This window comes from Elgaria multicarinata, chromosome 1 (assembly GCF_023053635.1).
Source record: "Elgaria multicarinata webbii isolate HBS135686 ecotype San Diego chromosome 1, rElgMul1.1.pri, whole genome shotgun sequence".
NCBI classification, from domain to species: Eukaryota; Metazoa; Chordata; class Lepidosauria; order Squamata; family Anguidae; genus Elgaria; species Elgaria multicarinata.
The window spans coordinates 18,575,597-18,595,702 of record NC_086171.1 but is presented as its reverse complement, the minus strand read 5'-3'; the positions used below and the strand labels follow the sequence as shown (position 1 = coordinate 18,595,702).

At 37.6% G+C, this 20,106-nt stretch overlaps 1 protein-coding gene across 3 annotated transcripts in view; it reads left to right on the top strand.

The window, feature by feature from the left end:
- HYCC1 (hyccin PI4KA lipid kinase complex subunit 1) overlaps positions 1 to 17,532 on the top strand; it is a 36,609-nt gene extending 19,077 nt beyond the window's left edge. The window contains exons 6-12 of one of the 3 annotated variants that reach the window (XM_063123862.1): positions 692 to 807; positions 1,040 to 1,135; positions 3,265 to 3,381; positions 5,367 to 5,454; positions 7,584 to 7,743; positions 15,737 to 15,951; positions 16,902 to 16,993. In XM_063123862.1, coding sequence (XP_062979932.1) covers positions 692 to 807; positions 1,040 to 1,135; positions 3,265 to 3,381; positions 5,367 to 5,454; positions 7,584 to 7,743; positions 15,737 to 15,951; positions 16,902 to 16,913 — 804 coding nt within the window. In that variant the 3' untranslated portion in view covers positions 16,914 to 16,993. Of the gene's footprint in view, positions 1 to 691; positions 808 to 1,039; positions 1,136 to 3,264; positions 3,382 to 5,366; positions 5,455 to 7,583; positions 7,744 to 15,736; positions 16,033 to 16,901 lie in introns of all 3 variants that reach the window. The other 2 variants (XM_063123851.1, XM_063123840.1) reach the window with 2 other exon arrangements.
- Positions 17,533 to 20,106: the final 2,574 nt, after the last annotated feature.

The following is a 20,106-nucleotide window of genomic DNA, read 5'->3' as shown; positions in this document are numbered from 1 at the left end:
TTAGGATGCCTAAGAAGGGCTGTTATGAGAACCAAATGCCTATTGATGATTAGAGTTTCAGGGCCTGAAAACAGACCATGATTTCCAACAAATTAATTGGATTTACCTCCAGTAAATGTTTAGGGTTGAAGTAGAAGAGCAGTGGACCCATGTGCTAAATTTAGTGTACTGTCAAATCACTATAAAGTTACAGGACAAGGTGATGACATTTTGAAGCACTGGGTCAGCTGGAAGGAGAATTTGAATCTCCCCACCTGCTTTGTTTTAATTGTTTTCCTCCTCATGGGGCTCCATGGCCAGAAGTAATTCCTGTCAGGAGAAAAACAGCTGCTTTTTTTCTTTCTGAAGGTGGCTTCAGTTGGAATAGCACAGGCAACAGGAGGTTTAGCTCCCCTCCTGTGGTTTTAAATTGCCCTCCATTGCTACTTGATAGGGATCTACCATTACATCTCCATGTGCTTTAAGTTCTTACTGAAGTGGCACATAGTATTTATGAATCGTGTTTTAGCACTGTTCCCTGTTTTCATGATAGATGTGCTGCTTACCATGTATTTATCAGTTAAATGTACATCTAGCTTTACTACTATGTTAATAAAGTATCTGCTGTCTATATTCAATTCTTTAGATTTTTTAAAGATGTTCTTTACTACTGTTATCCTCAGTGATGTATTCAAGTATCTGTTTTCTTTAGCCTTCCAGTATTGGTTCAATGGCTCTTACTGAAGGTGCTCTATCTCAACATGGCTTATCCAGGGTTGTGTATAGTGGACCTCATTTACAGAGAGAGATGTTGACAGCACAAAACAGGTAAAATGCATGACAGTGCTTTCAGTCCTAGAGATTAAACAACAAACATTCAGCATTTGTGAGCTGTCCTTTCTTAATTCTTTCATATTCCATAATCACAAATTTCTTAAAAATATAAGCTAGATATTGATGGCTTTCTGTTATGATAAAGTTGGCAGAATATGTAATTTTCCATGTGAATATCAGCTTTTTTGTGTTCTTCAGCTAATCAAAATTCTTTGTATTTTTACAGGTTTGAAGTATTGACATTCCTTTTGTTGCGTTACAATGCTGCCTTAAGCTATATGCCTGCAGTTTCTCTTCAATCATTGTGTCAGATCTGCTCAAGGTAATTTTCTCTTGGCTGAAAGGAGAATAGCAAACTTAAGCTGCAGTCCTATGGGAGTAAGTTGTATAGGAAGACATAGGATAACATTACATAGAAACACATGTAGGATTGGGCATAAATTAAAAACACCTTACTTTAATGTTAAAAATCTAGAATATAGGGCCAGTTCCAACTGGGGAAATCCAGCAGCATGCACTCATCTCAGCGGGATTAATAAAACACTGTGGCTTATTAACCACCCACGCGCATGCAAACCTGGTCAATGTTTTATTTTGAGTAATGCTCACAGATGAGTGATGGCCCTTTGCTGACCCATGCAAGGGAGGTTGCTTGCCTGGGCTGCAAAGCTCTATTTTTCCCTTAAAGGTGGAAAATGGCACAGAGTGGTGCCCAATGTACTGAATGTTACATTACAGTATAAGAAATGGTGAATGAATTAAACACAATCTTGAGTGAATAAACTTGCAGAAATGAAGGAACCCCTCCAGATTTAGGTTCACTTTTCTGCTAAGTTGGAAACAGCCCTTCTATGAATAGAAGAGACTTCCGCCAGCAAAAGGGCTTCTTTGGTACAAAGCATAGTTATTAACTAGAATAGGCCATGGTTGGGAGAGGGCGAGTGTGTTCATTTATTCAGTTCCCTAAAGTCCTATACAACCATTTTCCTCTGCCCCTTAGTTCTTGACCTTCAGACTAGGTCTGAAGCAGAGTTCTGCTCATGCAGTTGAGGACCTTACTTTATCAGTTTCCTCAATCGCATGGAGCATTCTACAAAGTATTTTACAAACCAGTGACATGTACCCTAGTGTTTTGGAAGTGTAGTATTGAGCAATTTAAGAATTTGTTTATTCATTTTGAGTCCATCCTAGTATTTATGAACATCTGACAGCATTTGATGAACTGATGATGGTATTAATATAAAGTGGAATTCTTGAACTTCAGTGCTGAGGTATAGTTTAAGAGGTCATATCTTACACTACCTCAATATAGGATAGGAATATATATATTCCTTGAAAGTTTCAATAATCTTACAGTTCTCTTTCCAGCTGTACACCCTGCTTTCTCCTGAAGCAAATAGTGCTGCTCCTGCCCAATCATTTCTCTTCTTCTCTTGAATACTTTGGGATTTAGCTTCCTCTTGTACTTTGCTTTTTGATTGTCTGCGTATTGTGTTAAGCTTGGTTTGGCTGTAATCCCATATTTAACAGCAGCAATTGAGTGTGGACTTAAGGTACGAGGGTAATATCAATGGGGAGAGTAGGACGAAGCAACAGATTGAGCCATTTCTGGATTTCATGGACAAGTATGGTTTCTTGTTACAGAAGATAGTGACAGGTCTCTTGCTAGTATACCAGGCCATTAATTAATAAAACATGTCAGTTAACGTTTATAAAAATTAAACAAAATTATAATTTAAACGTATGTAGTCTTTCCAATGTTTTTCTAAAAATATTACTTGCATGGATTTATGCATAATATTTTTTGGGTTGCGTATAGATTTTAAACGGCTCTTGCTCCTTTCTAACCCCTGTATGTATATACATTTTGGTTTTTTAAAGCTAATTATTTTGATCAAAGCAGGAGAAGAGCATGCACTTCAAACACTTTTATAATGAGCCATTTAAACTTAAAGCTGGCAGTGTGCACTACAGGAGTTTGAAACAAGTTACCTACATTTGATTAATAGGAAAGTTTAACTAGCTGCTGCTCTAGACTCTAAAAATATTTATAATTGCTCTTCATGAGTCAATCAGATGTGCTCACTACTTCAAATGGTGCATTAACGAGTTTGTCAAAGCATACTGTATTCTGGACATATACTCTTCAGGAATCCTGCTTAAAACCCTTGCTGTTTGGATTGCCAATTTCAGTTGCTTAAATAGAAAGTTGATGAAATAAGAGCATTCTTTTGGTTTGTATGATACTGCTCTTTAGATGGGACTACTCATTAAGTACACTTTGTCAACCTGATTATTTCATCTAGAATATTTCTAAGTTCTTTTTCGATTCTTTGTTTGTCTTGTGAATGCACAATATTCTTATTATAATTGCTCTATTATAATAACTATAATACAGGATAAAACCATTTAAGCAAAAGATACTAACACTAATCCTATTATTCCTTTTAGGATCTGTGTTTGTGGATATCCTCGCCAACAAGTGAGGAAATACAAAGGCATAAACAGCAGGATTCCAATTTCCTCTGAATTTATGGTGCAAATGTTAACTGGGATTTATTATGCTTTGTGAGTTCAGTAAATGTCTTGTACATACAACATAATACATTTCAGGATAGATATCATATAGTACAGAATTCTTATTTACATGACTGCAGTGCCAGGGTCCAGTGATCACATAGTTGCTGCTGCAAATGATCTTTAGTCTTCAACATTTATGCCCTGCCTTTCTATAAAATGTCCAAGGTGGCCTCTTAGGGTTATTATCAGCAATTGATATTGGCTCTCTAAATCACACGAGGGTATGCTGTAGTGGGTCCCCAAGCCACCCCACTCCCAATGGTGAATTTTGCTGTCTCTGCACTGCTTTTCGTTCTCTGCTAGGCTTAGGAGAAAAAGAAAGGAAGGTGAGCTGCTAGTAGAGAAGCAGATAGCTCTGTTTCCCATTAGCATCTTGCTTTCCTTGCCTACTAGGTTTGGAGAAAAGAACCATTTTACAGCATGGAAGGAAAGTTGAATGGAGGTAAGCGTATGAATGGGAGAAAGGGTGTAAACTTTATGGAAGGTTGTGAATGTGGTGGGGTTGGGAATGGGGGGTAGATAGAGGAGTGTGTGCAAAAGAGGATGGAGGTGAGAGGTGAGAGTTTCTTTCAATATGTGTTGCTCTACCTCCTGATGATATGATGATGATGGTGGTTGGGTATGAGTGTGTGTGTGTATGAATGGAAAAGCAAATGACTGATAATAAATTTATTTCTTGCCCGCCTCTCCATTCTGATCGAGGCGGGGAGGAAGGGAAGGGAGAGAAAAGGTGTGTCTCTATCAGTATTCAGCCCCCAACCACTTTCCTCAAGAGAATGTGGACCTCAACCATAGAATACTCCCCCAACCATTGCAATTCTAAACAAAGCCTCCCATTCTTAGAATCCACACCTAATCATGTTTACATCAGGTGATGGCTTTATTTTTGTAGTGATTGCTTTTCTTCATATACCCACTAACAGTTTTTATTCAGACCAGATCATGAACTTCTTCCTGCTTTTAGTGTGGGTAGATGAACGTGTGAAAAACTGAGTAGAAGGGAGAGCTTTAAAAAAACAAATGACAAAACACATTTCCTAGATATGTAGAATCTTGAAGGTTTTAATGTTCTGTGGTTTTGATAACCAAACATTTACCTAACAGTACATTTGGATTTATCTGGACTGTTCTGCTTCTTTCACAAAATATTCCATATGTCTTTACTTCAAAAGTAAAGTTTTAGTAAAGGAAAATAGCATTATAATCAACTTTTAATTTATTGTAATACCTGCAGTACCACTCTTTCTAGTGTTCAAAGCTCTTTCATATAATAGCAGTCCTTACAAAATAAAATAGGCTAGAATGTTTATCCTTTTAGCAACCTGTTTCCAGCTCGATGAGCATAGCTAGGAAACCATGTTGGGAAGAAGGGGAATCTGCATATTTGCATTCCAAGGCCAAAGTAGACATGGCAGGAGAACCATGATTGGGATCTTGCACATTTTTGTAGTTTTTAAAATTAGACCCACTCAGCTGCTTTGAAGAGTGGGGAAGTGATGCTGTGGGACGGAGTGTTAACCTCATTTTCCCACATGGTTTCCCCAAATATATCTCCCCCCAAACTGCTGTTGGCTCCATAAGGAAACTACACAAGGAACTATGTATTTCTTCCCCAAGCTAATAGCTTGGGAGAAAATTCAGACTGGAGAGAGGGGCGGGGGGAAGGATTAAAATGTGTGTGTCTAGCAATATGCAACCTCCGACAATTCTATATTTTCTGTCTTACCCTGCAGTGCTTACTGATAGCCAGAAGTTGATCAAATGTCTAGAAATTAGTAATATTTCATCTCTTTAAATATCAAAATGTTTGCAAATAGCTTCTAAGATTTCTTGAATGCATGCTCTTGTCCATTCTATTACTGTTCTAAATGGGTCACCAACATTGATCTACTAATAAAGATGCATGGCTTCAATGATAAAGAATAATCATGACAGCTTACAGTAAGTTTTTATTTATTTTGTTAACTTTATAGTTATAATGGAGAATGGGATCTGGCTCGTAAAGCAATGGATGATATTTTATACAGAGCACAACTGGAGCTATATCCAGAACCACTGTTGGTAGGTATTTTTGTCAATTTCTTCTATACAGTATGTACATTTGATTTATTGTAGACATTTTATATCTCACTTCTCCAGCTTATATGAACTACCCAAAGTGGCTTATGACTAAAATATTAAAAACAATCTTACACAATAATTATAGGCTATGCAGCAATGAAACATTCCAGAAAAAGGAGAAAGCAGAGGAGCAAAAACCAAATTTGACACTTAAAAAAATCAAAGTCAGGTAGTGTCAAAACCCTGGCAGGGTAGCAGCCAAGGAAATTCTATAACTTCTACTGCAGGGAAGGCTGCCTCCTGCATCACCACCATCCAAACATCTGATTGCAATGACCCAGAGAAGGGCCTCCCCCAATTATGTAAGTGGATGGGCAGCTTCATGTAGGTGTAGGCAGTCCTTTAGCCTGATTATAGGGTGTAGGGGGCTTACAAGATTATGACCAGCACTTTAAATGGGTCTGGAAAGTGATTGGAAAGGCAGTGTAGTTGCTGCAGCAGTGAAGTTACAAGCTAGCCTCCACATTCAGTGTGTTTACAATAATGCGATCAAGTAATACAGATTGTTTTGTTTACTGTATTTATGTATTGCTTTTCTGCCAAAGCAATCAAAGCAGTTTACAATTTAAAATCTTAAAACTAACAAAAGTTACAAAATACAAAATAATAAAAAAGCAGTGCGTCTTAAGTCATTCGTAGTCTCTTCCAGCACCATTGGTATGAGCTCTCTGGTCTGGGTTCAGCTATTCATACCTCCCACTCAGATGCAGTTATGACATGCATAACTGTGGTAGATCTGCCTCCTTCAGGAAAAGGCTTTGGCACTTGCCTGAGTCGTGCAAACATACTTCCCACAGCTGCCTTGCTATCCAAGAGCAAAGCTGAGTCTAAGGAGGTCCAGCAGAACCAACAGAGATGGATTCCCCCTATCGGGTTTCTGGCATAGATTGTGCAGCACAGCGATCAAGGCCATTTCAGTCCCTTAAATGAAAAGCGTAGAACTTGACTTAATGTATTTAAAATTTGAGAATTACTATTGTTGAGATCAGTGATGCATTATACCAGTGAAATGGAAGGTCTTTTCAAACTGTGTAAAAATGCTATTTCTCCCTTAGTGCTCCAGTGTCACTAGCCCTGATCCAGTATTAAGTAACTTGATAACTATATGCATGTAACAGAAGAAGGCAGGTAGCTTTGCTGTAGGTAAAAGGGCCTCTTTGCTCCATTTTCTCAAGTAAAGCTGCTTCACTTAGTCCCGGGAAGTTATTAGGAGCAGCTTATGATCTAGTCTATACCACTCACAGGGGAAACATTAAAGTAAACTTTTGCTGATAGAGATAGGCTTTCCCTCATGTCTTCTTCTCCCTGTCCTCACCCCTCCCACCCTAAAGGTACATAAACACTTATGCAATAAGTACCCATTGTTTTACATAACAAACTATTGCTGTACTTCAGGAATTTGGGGGAAGGAGCAAATGGTGTGTTGTTCCTGGGAACTATTTAGTAGTCTCCTACATGCAGATTTTTGGGAGGACTTCCAGTTGCAGCAATGCTATTCACACTTCAGGGGTAGGGGGACTGTTTTGCCTTTTTCAGGTTTGAGTTGGAAGTGCTATGTACATTTGCAAAGTTAGCTTGACTGAAGGCCAGGCATGTGATGGGCTGCAGTGACAGCTCTGAGTTATGGCCTCTAAGGCTCTGAACAACTGTAGTCCCAAGTCTTGGAAAACTCCAAAGCCTAAAGTGGCATCTGAACTCCCACCCTTCCCCATTATTGAGAGTTTTTCATGATTGAGAACACACAGGAAATTGTCAGAAGAAAGATTTCTCTACACTGTTTGAGCGGGTTGCTAAAAGACAGTCGAAAGGGAAAATATGATTATAGCTGGCTTCTGCAACAGCTTTTAAGATGTGTGGTCTTGATTTGAATTGTTCACTAATCCTCTGAAGTAAAGCCATAACTGAACAGATGGAAGTAAAATCGTTAACCTATTTTGACTTTCGTCATATCTCATACAATTTTCCAGGTAATGATGCATTGCTTGGTATAGAATAAATGTTGCTTTAATTTGAAATAATATGTTACTGTTGAGAATCTTACCCACATATTTTTGTTGTTGCTTTCTTAGGTTGCTAATGCAATAAAAGCTTCATTGCCTCAAGGTGCCATAAAATCTAATAAAGAAGGTACAAAGTGCATTCAGGTTGAAATTACACCTACTGCGTCCAGAATATCAAGAAATGCAGTGACCAGCATGTCAATTCGGGGCCATAGATGGAAAAGGCATGGTAAGAAATGCAATAGTTGAAATGACTATGACTAATTTCTAAAAGTTGAGATTTCTAGGCAGTGTGCTTACATAAGGATTATGTAAAAATCTATTAACTTGTGGTATAACTGTAGGTCAGTGTCCAATGAGATGCTGCGGCCCTGCCAATTCCATTCTGCAAGCAAAATCCACTGCTTGTGCGACAGAAATTTCGTACTTTGGTGCCAACTGGAAACTAGAGGAAATGCTTGTTTCTGGAATGGGGGCAGGTCAGCAGAGCTCACATAAGGGAGTTCCACTGACCTGCGCCGATCCAGAAACGAATATGTCTGCTAATTTCAGTGCTTCCTATAGGAAGCGCTAAATCTCGTTGCGCAAGTGGTCGGTCCCACTTGTGCAATGCAATTAGCGGAAGAAGCCACTTGGACAACGGAATCGGCCACTTGCTCAATGGTCCTGTTAGGTACTGGCCAGAATGTCACGAAGTTGGTTATTGTGTTATTCTCTATCTTTAATACAAAGATATACTATGGCTTTCTCTGTTAGGATTCATGAATATAAGTAACTACACAGTGCTTATTGTTCAGTTCACCATTCCTTATTCCCATATTTTAAATTATACACTGCAAATTCACTGAGAGTCTGTCATCACCTTCTAACATCTAGAATTTGATCATGATTAGAATCTTCAACTCAGGTTGTAAACGTTTGCATATCGTTTTGTTAAGAACATGTTACAGAAAAGGAACACTCTACTAGAGTGTAAGGTCTCTCACTTTCATTTATTTATGTGATAGTCACCATGAAATGATTTGTTCACCATGAAATGGTTTATTCACAACTTTTGATTTCTAAGTTCAGAATTGAAAATGGATTCTCCCCAGCTGAGTGATCTAAGGTTTATCTCCTTCTGTAGAAAATGATGAGTCCAGTTAGTTACCTTGTCAAGCAATTGATTGCTTAAGTGGTTGGTTAAGCATACTGTTCTACTACTTAATCCATTATTGGTATAAATTGTTCTCATACTTATTTTCATGACAACAGCGATCATAGGTTCATTGCTGTGATTGAAAATTTTGCACTGGGAGTATTCTAGTGAAAAATCTAAGTAAATCTTCATTTCACCCCCAGCATATCATATGTCGTGTCTTTATATATGTTGTCTTATAGTATACATAATTTCATTCTCCCAGTGGAGCTCTTATTTCTATGGATATAAAGTCCAGCACTTGCAAACACATTAATAATTCCAGTAATGATTTCTGACTGCTGTCTTATAGCTCTGTAGAGTATTTCAGCTTGCAATGCTGTGGATTAAAGCCTGATCCATGCCAGGTTAGTGGTAGCAAATGGGGGGATCTGTTCTGTTGAATTTGTACATAAAAAGAAGTTGCCCATCTCCTAAAATAAGGTGCTGCTTTTTAAACAAACAAACTAAAATAGCTTTGGTTACTAATTTGGCCAGTTGCTGCCTTGTCTCTCTTCCTTGCTGGATATTATTACTAAGGAGGCTTTGGAAGGTTGCCCGTATTCAGCAACTTGTAGGATAACAGTCGGAGCATACAGTGCTTCCTTCTATCAAGTACAGTTTCCTCCCTTTTTATATAAATGTAAATGTATTGATAGTCCAGAGAAGATAATACCTTGCACATTTCCAAAACCATTCTTTAATGTTGCCTTCCTGCAGGATTCACACTTGATGATAAAGGTGCTGAAGTTCACCAGTCTTTGGTTAGGACAAGTGTTTGCTGCAGCAGATAACAGTAAGGCAAGAAGCTTTGATAGTATTAGTAAAGCAACTGACTCCGATAAAGATGAACAGTTATTTTGTTAAGAAGAAGGATAATTTGCCAGGTATGCAAGTATTGCTGCAGACTCTTAAGTAGCTAGTAAATTATGAGTTTTTAATTCAGGAGGGGTATCTCATGATGTTGTGACAAAATGGGAGTGGATGTCAGAAGCTAGCACTACTTTGGCTCCTGGAGGACAATTTTGCAAGTATTCTGTGTGTTAAAATAAGAGATTGGGGGATTCTGAACATCATCCTTTCTACCATAAAGGATTTTTCTTCTTCAAAGCATAGATATGTACCCAGAATAGGTAATAGGTACTTTACTGTTCTTTGTTATCACTTACCCCAATTACTACCTTTTATGGTACTTTGTGTCATTAACAAATTATCATATGGGTGGTAACTGTTTGGTCTTGCTAAAACTGCTACCCTAACCTTTCACAGCTGACTAAATGGAAGAACATGAGCCCTACAACTGCAGTCTGACCCCTCCACATAGCTGATGGGCAAAATTGTTCACCCCAGTCTGTAGTATGGGCATCAAAACTGGTACTCGTGTGCTTCCGATCAGTGACAAGAAGCATTCTGTCTGGAAAACATGCCACTAAATTAGAGTCTCAGTCTTGCATAGAAAGATGGAATGCAGATCCAGATGCTTCTTTAGAAAACATATTTACATACTTTCTCTCTCAAAGGACTGTGATCTTAGCTGACCATTCATCAGGTACATATGGCTGTCATTTCAGATGATTTGAAAGAAGGTTGTTATTTGTTCGTTTTTCCATCTGGAATATATTATTGTACAATGGCAGCATTTGGGGAGAATCTCGGTTCTTATTTATAGAGTTAATTTGCATGGGAAAAAGTGCAGATCAAGTGAGATTAATTTCTTGTGCATGCAGTGAATTCGATTAAGTATCAACTGGTTAGCAGTTAAGGTAATTTAAAGTAGATGTGAGGGCAAAATGGAAGAGAAACTTAGGTTCTTCAAAATGGATACCATTCCCTTTAAACAGTGGGGTTATATCACAAAGTGAGGTATGCAAAGTGTGAAGCTCACAGAGCTTGTGTCCTGATTGAGAAGACAGTGATGATATCACAGTAATTCTTACAGTAATGGGAAGCATTATTCACCACTTGGAAGACCAGAGCTACCTTATTCAGTCCACTTCCTGTCTGTATTTAAAAACCAGGTAATCTCCACATTATCTGTTTCCATTAACTCCAGCTGATCCATAAAATACCATGCCCTTCAGTAGTGTGAATATATAAATAATAAAACACTGAGAAAAATCCACCTATCTTAAATGTGAACACCACTTATAATGCTGCAACTCAGTAGTAAGTAGGTGCAACTTTTCCCCCAACAACTTGGCACAGTCATTTCACAAAATTTAAGATACACACACACACACACACACCCTGCCTACACAGTGTACTGCATTGGTTTCCAGAAAATTCTGATCAGGTCTGTGTTGGAGAGTTAGTAATTACTAAATATGTTGTCTAGCAAAATAATTATGTATTTTTTAAAGATTCCTTTATCATACAATTTCATAATTATGTTAACTGGTGTGCTTTGTGATAATGAGACTTGTGTAGTGCAATCTTAACCCTGTTTACTCAAATCTAAACCCCTCTGAGTTCAGAGACAGTTATTATCCTAAAGTGTGTTTAGGATTGCAGACTAAGGCCAGATCTACACCAAGCAGAATATAACACTTTGAAAATGGCTTGAAAACTATATATGGAGTTTGTCATGGGCCCCAACAGTTGTCAGTACTGTTACAAACCGTTTTAAAGCAATAGTGTAGATCCTATCTAAGCATGCAATCCGATACACGTTTAGGATAGGGTACTATAAGATGTTAAGGGCTCAAGAAGGACAATTTCTTTCTGCGCTTGCTCCAGTTTTTCTTCTTCCCTCTTCTCCAACTGATATCTAAGCATCCTGGAGGTCCAGGAAGCCACTGAGCATCCATACATTTTTGTTGGGCTATTTCTGATTTTATTTTTTTATTTTTCTCTTAATTTACAAACTAGTATAGTTCTGCATAGCTGGCGAGTCCCCAGTGTGAAGAGACAATGACCTTCTTTTTGGGTGGCCCCACTTTACTGCCAAACTAAGCTTTGGATCACTCAGATTTTGTATTAGAGAAAGCAAATGGAATGTGCAACTACAGGTTGTTTTATATTCCCAGGCCCTAAAAGGCTTGCTCTTGTGCTGAGCTTATATCAGCATGGAACAGGAGCCTTGTATACCTCTCCCTTCCCACTATCCCCTGCTTTGCTTTATAGTGCTAAAGAGGTCCATTATATATAGCTGTATAATGGGGGCAGGAGTTCCTGGTGTGGGGGGGAAAGTGTTCCTTTTCTTTCATTCTGAAACATCACTGTATATAGTGCAGAGTGGGAGGATTTTTTTTTACCTTCATGGCATGCATTTCCCCAACCCTAATCCCAGCCCTTAATGATATTCACTACAAGCTGTTAGGGGCTTGAGCCAATGCATTTTCCTTACACCTCTGCCCTCCATTCCCCCATCCCCAATACTGACATCCTAACATTACATAGCTTCCTCAATCATGGACTTAATTGACATACTTTCACAGTTTGCCAAATGCCGGTTCCTTTTAGTCCCTCTTTCCCCCTTGTCTGTAAGTCTGTGTGCACCAGTTGCTGGGGAACATGGGTGGGAGGGTGCTGTTGCACTATGTCCTGCTTTATTGGTCCCTGGTCGACAGCTGGATGGCCACTGTGTGAACAGAGTGCTGGACTAAATGAACCCTCAGTCTGATCCATCATGAGACTTCTTATGTTCTTATTAGGAATGTGTTTGGTGACATTTAGAGTTTTAATTTAATTTTAGCCCACCTAAAACCATCCATCCGTGTGTGTGTGTGTGTGTGTGTGTATATATATATGTATGTGTGTGTGTGTGTGTATATATATATATATATATGTATATATATATGTATATATATGTATGTATATATATGTATATATATATATGTATATGTATGTGTGTGTATGTATGTATGTATATATATATATATATATATATATATATATATATATATATATATTATGTTGAGTTTCCCTAGTATGTAGAAATGACTTTATTATGTTGGAGTGATGCTGTTTTGCTTCCAAAGTAATAGGCACTCTGCTACCCAGGTTTGCTATATAAATGGATGAATATGGCTGTCCTTGCTCTAATTAGTTATGTAATTAATTCATTTAAAAAAAAATAATCCTCCGGACTTCTTTAAATCACTTGTTGGCTCTTGTCATATGTATTCTTTTTATTCTATAAATTATAAACCTTAGGCTCAGTCCTCAGGGTTTTTTTGTTTGTTTTTTGTTTGTAAAAATGCATTCTATTTTATATTCAATTTACTGGTCTAGGTGTTTGTTTTTTAAAGAATAAAAATATTCACAAAACCTATTAATATATTTTCTATACAACTGGTGTTCCTCCACTGAGGGGGCTTCCATTGGCAGAACAGGAAGGGGCTGATTTTCATCTATTACTCCTTGCTGCAGCCCTCTGTGCCCATCCTCATTTTTCCCTCAAGTTATTCTTGAGCGACACCAACTGGATATAACCCATAATCACTATCTCAGTCCTTAAAATTAAGATCCCTTTTCAGAATGAGAACCAGGTTGCTGCAGTAAATTAAAATGTACTTCTGGGTTCCTTTTTAATTATTATTAATTTCAAGTTATTTTAAAATATATTGGATTTGTTTTTGTTTTTAAAAACCAATTAATTACTGAATGCTCTGGTTAATGTGTCGTGTCACTATTTTACCATTTGATTTTCAGTGTTTAACTTGTGAAAATGCATTTGATGACCCAGCTGTTCAGTGTTGCCCGTCTCCCTTTTTCTGATTGAGCTTCCACAAATGTGATTTGACAGTGCTTATGTGTAGTCTGTGTGTGCATTTTCTATGTTTGCAGAGCATCCTGTTTTGTTTGAAAACTCATGACCTTCCTATGGCCTTCAGTTTCTCAAGCCCTGCTTTGTTCCATACTTTAGCCTAACTCTCTGTCCCAATTTGTTGATGAAGCTGGAGCCGCTAGTTGCTTCTCCTGCCATTCTCAGCCACATGTTTAACTGTTGGCTTACTTTTAGTTTCCTCACCTCTCTATTTTTGCTGAATACTTCAGATTAGTCAGTGACACAATGGATTAAAATTAATTTTGCATGCTGATATATTAATGTTCAACATTTCAGTTGAATCACAGCAGTCGTGAGAGCCTTGCTGCTGAATTCTTGAAATGTGATGTAAATCACAACAGAAAAATTTACAAAATGTGTGCTAGAAAACATAAATCATGTATTTAAAGTGCAAGGGGAAGTGTTCATACGTTAGAGTAATCATGCTGTTTCTCCCTAAGTTATCATTGCTTAGCTTAATATCATGTTCTTCCTGTAACTATTCAAGGTTAGCAGTTCAAAGATCCACACTACAAAGGACTTGTAGTGTCTTGCTAAAAGATCTCTTACTGATAACCTTTTAGACTCATTATTATTGAAGTTTTATTGCCTTGATTGGATTATTATTATTTTGTTAATCTTTTGTTAAACTGTGCCTTGGGTGTCTTATAAGAAAAGGGGGGATATACATGTTAGAAATATTTTTATAGTTTCATAAAACCAAAGGTGAAACTGTTAGGGGGGAAACCCCATTGACTTGGCTACTCTATCTCTCAAATTCTTATAGAAACATATTCTTATGGATTAATAAGAATTCAGCTGGTACAAAACAGGGCAGCCCGTTTACTAACAGGGACTGGCTGGCGAGATCACATTATGCCAGTCCTTTTACAACTTCATGGGCTGCCAGTCCAGATCCGGGCCCAATTCAAAGTGCTGGTATTGACATTTAAAGCCCTAAACAGTTTGGGGCCAGGTTATTTGAAGGAACGCCTCCTCCCATATGTACCTGCCCGGACCTTAAGATCATCTACAGGGGCCCTTCTCCATGAGCCCCTGCCAAAGGAAGTGAGGCAGGTGGCTACTAGGAGGAGGGCTTTCTCCGCTGTGGCACCCTGGTTGTGGAATAAGCTCCCCAGAGAGGTCCGCCCGGCGCCTACACTGTACTCCTTTCGTCGCCAGCTGAAGACCTTTTTATTCTCTCGGTATTTTAACACTTAATTTTAACTTAAATTTAAATTTTACTGTTTTAACTCTGTATTTTAATTTTATATCAATTTTGCTGCGTGGTTTTTATCCTGGCTGTGCTTTTCATACTGTATTTTGTATTTGTGCTTTTAACCTGTTGGTTGTTTTATTATGGTTTTAATTTTTGTGAACCGCCCAGAGAGCTTTGGCTATTGGGCAGTATAAAAATGTAATAAAATAAATAAATAAATAAATAAATAAATAGGAATATATGCCCCATGTTGATAGCGTGAATGCATTGCAGGATGCTTAGCCTTAACAAAGCCCTGTTCCTTCTCCCCCTTTGCCATGCATACAGGCAACACACCAAGACAGTCTGGGGAATGGAACGCTGATGTGCACTTTATAGTCTTTGCAATCATTGTCACACTGTCTAAATGTCCATGCATATGCCCCAAGGGAAGCAAGGCTCAAATATTTGGGATCAGTTCATGTGGGGAAGGATTGCATCCTGTGTTGAAGTCCAAAGAGAAGGCAGTGGATGTCTGTCATCCTTGCTGGGCTTAAGAAAGGTGTGAATCCCATAACATACAGAAGAATGGTTTTTCTATTAAAACTTTTATCATATTAAAACTCAATATACAGGATAATTGTCCATTTTATATAGCATAACATTAATGCAGAAATAATGCTGACTATTATATAATTGTGTCTGTTGGTTTCCAGTATATTGTATAAATTACAAGGAAATTATTTCTTATGTCATTATTGTATTTATTATAGTTTCGTTTTAAAATAAGCTTTTAAAGTGAATGTATTTATACATTCAGTTACTATAAAAAGAAGTGTAATATTTTTGAATTTCTGGTGACAGTAGAGTTTCTTTATGTACATTTACATAGAAATAATTTATCCCCTTATTACTAATATTGCTAAATAACTAAAGTTCAGTAAGCAAACATCTTTCATAACATTCAGCCTTCTAGTTTTGTCAGATTTGTCTCTTTTGTTTGTCTCCATGATTTTTGTTTCAGCCATCTCTTCTTTTTTTTCTTTTTTCTTTTTTGTCTTATCCATCTTTAATTCTAGAACAACCAGATAATGCTAATGACACTACTGAATCGGGCAACTTTGTCATACCCGAGATTAGTGTCACAAATGTGACTGGAGAGAGAACCGGGAATGGGGAAAAAAGCAGAGCACCAGCAGAGAGTGATGCTCAGCATATACAGGGTGTACAGGAAACGCCTACCGATCCTAGAGTTGACAGCAAAGGCTTGCCAGAAATCAGGAGGCAAAAATCTGTAAGAAAAATAATGGAGGATGGAATAAGCTCACCTGGCAGAGTGCAGTTTTAGCAGAGCGCTTTGTAGCTACACTCAAAGGTATAGACTGAAAGGGTCACTGCTGCATGTTTGGAGAATTGCAGTATACAATTAATATATTTGCATGTTACCTTTAATGAAACACAACTGCATGCTTTGCACATAGAAATGATCTCTGTGCTAAATATATTGATAGTAAGCCTGTAGCAAGTACGTTTATTGTAGCTTGGGAAACTTCAAATTAGCAAGCAATGTTAACCTTGTGCTCTTCAATTTGGGTTGGTCTGAAATCAATATTCGTATTTTAGCAACACAAAGTTACTTAAGGATTTTTTCTTCCAAATCTACATAAACCATGTCAATTCAGTTTTTTCCCCTCATTTTTTAATTGGAAACCTTTGCAGCCATGAGCACTTGCCACTCCAATGTGTTAGGTTTCCAAACTTTTCACTAAATATAACTCTGTACTGCAGAATGTGACCTTTCAGTCCTTCAAAACAAAACAAATCAGAACAGTGTTGGGTTTGCTAAAAATGTGATAACCTGCAGGTGATGCCATATTGGCTATTACGGTGCCCTGATTATCTAGTTCAATGATTAATTTGCTATGCAGATAGTATGTAGATGCCTTTGCTCATACTTGGGTTCATACCTTTTTCCTACCTTTAATGTATCTAATCTCCTTCTATTCTTTTGCATGAATAACTGGAGTGCTTTTTAAAAATCACTACAAAATGAAATTATAAGCATGCAAATCACTTTACTATTGTAATACAAGCTGTAACGTGCACATTCTGTCAGTGTGACTTAATAGGTAAGTTTCCTTACTGCTCCTTTTGCTTTTTGCTCTGAAATATGGTATAGAATTTAGTTGATTCCAAAACATGGGTATATAAATCCATATATTAATTGCACCTTTCTTCATGTAGGTAATGAACTAGGAATTCCGGAAGAAGAACTGATTGAAGTCTCTGAGGTTGATGAAGGTTTTTACTCTAGGGCTACTTCTACAACAAGTCACTCTGCTCTTTCAAACAGCAGCAATACCAGTAACAAGACTCAGCTAGGCAAGAGTCAGCGAAGGTCTGGAGGAAGCAAACTTGGAGGAAAAGAAAAAGAAGCGGGTGGCGAATCTTACAAAGAACATCTGTCTCGTAAACAAAACCAGAGAGCGATGAGTGAGAATCTAGAGCTTCTGTCTTTAAAGAGACTGACCCTCACTAGTAGCCAATCCCTGCCTAAACCAGGCAGTCATAGTTTGGCTAGAACTAGCACTACTCTTTTTAGTAAATCCTTTGAGCAGGTTAGTGGTGTTGTGGTCCCAAATAATCAGAATGGCACAGAAGCAAACAGGTTTTCAGTGTGTAGTCTGCAAGAGGAGAATTTGATTTTTGGAGCTGAAAGACTAGAACTTCCTGTTCCAAGCAAACAGCCAAATCAGCAACGACCACCTACCATCAGCATTACACTGTCAACAGACTAACATACACCTGGCTAATTTATCAATATAAATAAGGATTCAGGTGGTGTTAATACCCCCATTTTCTATTAAATTGTCTTTTTTGAAAGGTTACCCGTTTGAAAATACTGCCTGAGTTGCAAGTTTTAAGGATTGCAATGTTAAAATGGAATAAGGTGAATAATTCTGTAAGTATTTTGCTGTAATGATGTGTCTGTGGGACTCCTGACTTCAGGAATGAAATGTTTAACAGTTCTACAATTAGGTTTGTATTGGAAAGCTGCTCATGATGGACTTGTACTAGGGAAAATCTTTAGTATGAGTTGTGGTGTGTTTGCAAGGTATAATTATCTGTTTTGATGATGGTTGATTGCGGTCCACAATTTATATGCCAGATCCCAACACAGAATTAGAACCTTTTTCCTCCCCCCCCCCCACTTCCCCGGGCTAGCTGAACTAGAAACTGCTTTTTACATTCATGAAAGCACTTTAAAGGTTCCACACAAGTTAGTAGCTTGTATTTGGGTGGGGAGGGGGGGGGGACTCAGTTGTGTGCACACAACTGCTGCACAAGTAAATAGACTTGAAGAGTTGAGGTCATTGTGTTCAGTTTGCAACTTTCAGTACTGCTACCAGCATTCAAATATAAGTAAATGTTTTCTGGTTTCTTTGCCACCTGGAACAAACATTCTTCAAAATATAAGAAGTACAATAATTTGTTCTGTAGAGGAAGTAATGCAACTGTGTTACATTTTGGGGGGGACACTGGTCCTATGCTCGATGCATAGAGTTCAATGTTCATGTGGCCCTGTCTGTACACCTTCATTGTGGTGTTTCACAGATCAGGGCATTTGGCTCTGTATATATAGGCCTCTATGAAAGCCTGAAATCCAGTATGCAAACATGGGGCAGAGTGGTGTGTTCCTAATTCTCCCATTGCATGTACATTTCTAGTATCAACATAGCTCTGCTATTTCCATATTTACAATTTTACAGTGCAAGTGAGTTCACAGTTTTAAGGAGCAACCTCTCCTTTCCTACCTCAGAGCCTGCAAGTCAACACAAGGAACAACATTGGCTTCCATTTCCTACTGAGTAGTTAGGATTGAACAAAATCGTGCATTATTGAAGGTTTTATTAACTGATACTTCAGGTGAGAATAGATAACAATGTTTTTGTTTTTACACCTTTCTTGCATTAAGCCAATCCTATGAGTGTTAAACCTGATTAAGTATATAGGAGGTGGTCCGTTACAGAACAGATGTGCATATTACGTACTTTGGAACAGCAAACTTATTATTGTCTTCTAAAGCAGTAAAATTTGAAAACTTAAAACATATCTGTTGCTGGTGCAATAATATTTCAAACGACTTTGTTATGGACTTCAGCAAGGTCTGTTCCACAGGCCTGAATTGAAAGATCGCACTGTACAAGCAGAAGACATTTTGTGTCACCAGAGTAAGTTTTTGGGAGATTGTGGGAATGTGAGTGGGGGAGAATTCAGCACAAAACAACAACAACAAAAAGTGTGAGCAGAAGTGGAATCTTTGGTTCTAATGCATAAGTCACCAAGTATAACAGTGGCTGTGCATGTTTGTCCTCTTCCTGCCCCCTTATTGGTTATGGTGTTACACTTTTAAGCTAATACACATTCTGATACAGACCCACATTATAATCTATATTCTTCTAAAGGAATGTTTAAAAGAATTGCAAAGATGTGTGTAGTTAGTAATCTTGTGCTTTGTTGTCTTTATGCTTAAAAGACATAAGCAGCTGAAATCCCTATGAATATAAGGGCTGTATATTGAGTCAAATTCTCTCAAACCATGTTAAAACTTCTACCTTAAATTGAAAGAAATCATATTCTCTGAATTTCCAAGGTCCTCTTGTCCAAGTTCTCTAACCAAAATTAGCTGTTTTTCTCTAATTGTTTGAACTAGGCATTTCTAGAAAATCTTATTTTGAAATGTTAAATGGGTGGGACCCAAATTAAATTTTCTGAAATCACTGGTGTACTTTTCATAACAGTATTGATATGCTTTATCTTTAACAAGCTAAAGCATTTATCTTTTTCTACATATTTTACATTTACTGGCATTGTAATAAAATTTTACTTAGTAAAGGTAGAAGAGAATAACTTTTATACAGGAATATACAGCCATTGCAAATGAAGCTATTTAAACTTCTTCCTGTAGCTAACGATTTAAGTTGCCATAAGATACAGAATGGTGGTTTCTAAATGTTTACAGTGCTGTAGCTTTCAGATGATAGATGGTATTTTTGTTTTAATAAAACCAGATTGTTCTTTTTTGCACATTCAAGTAATCTAGAGTTTCTCTACATGATGCAACGAATGTTAGAATAACACACACACATATACATACATACACACAATTTGCAAACAGCTTTTGTAATAAGACATATGGCAGTTTCCATATTTATGTGTGCCCTGATGGAAAAAGGGAGTTTTCTGTACATATGCATACATTTGTTTTTATGCATAATCCAAAACAAACTGGAGTGGAAACCAGTTTGATTTTGCAGTTATCCTTTGATTTTGTATAGACACTAAAGAGAAAATCCCAGTGCATTTTGTTCAAGAAACTGTTCTTCATAAATACTGGTTGTCTCTAAAGGTGGCATATACTTGTTAAACTATGAAAGGGTCATTTGTT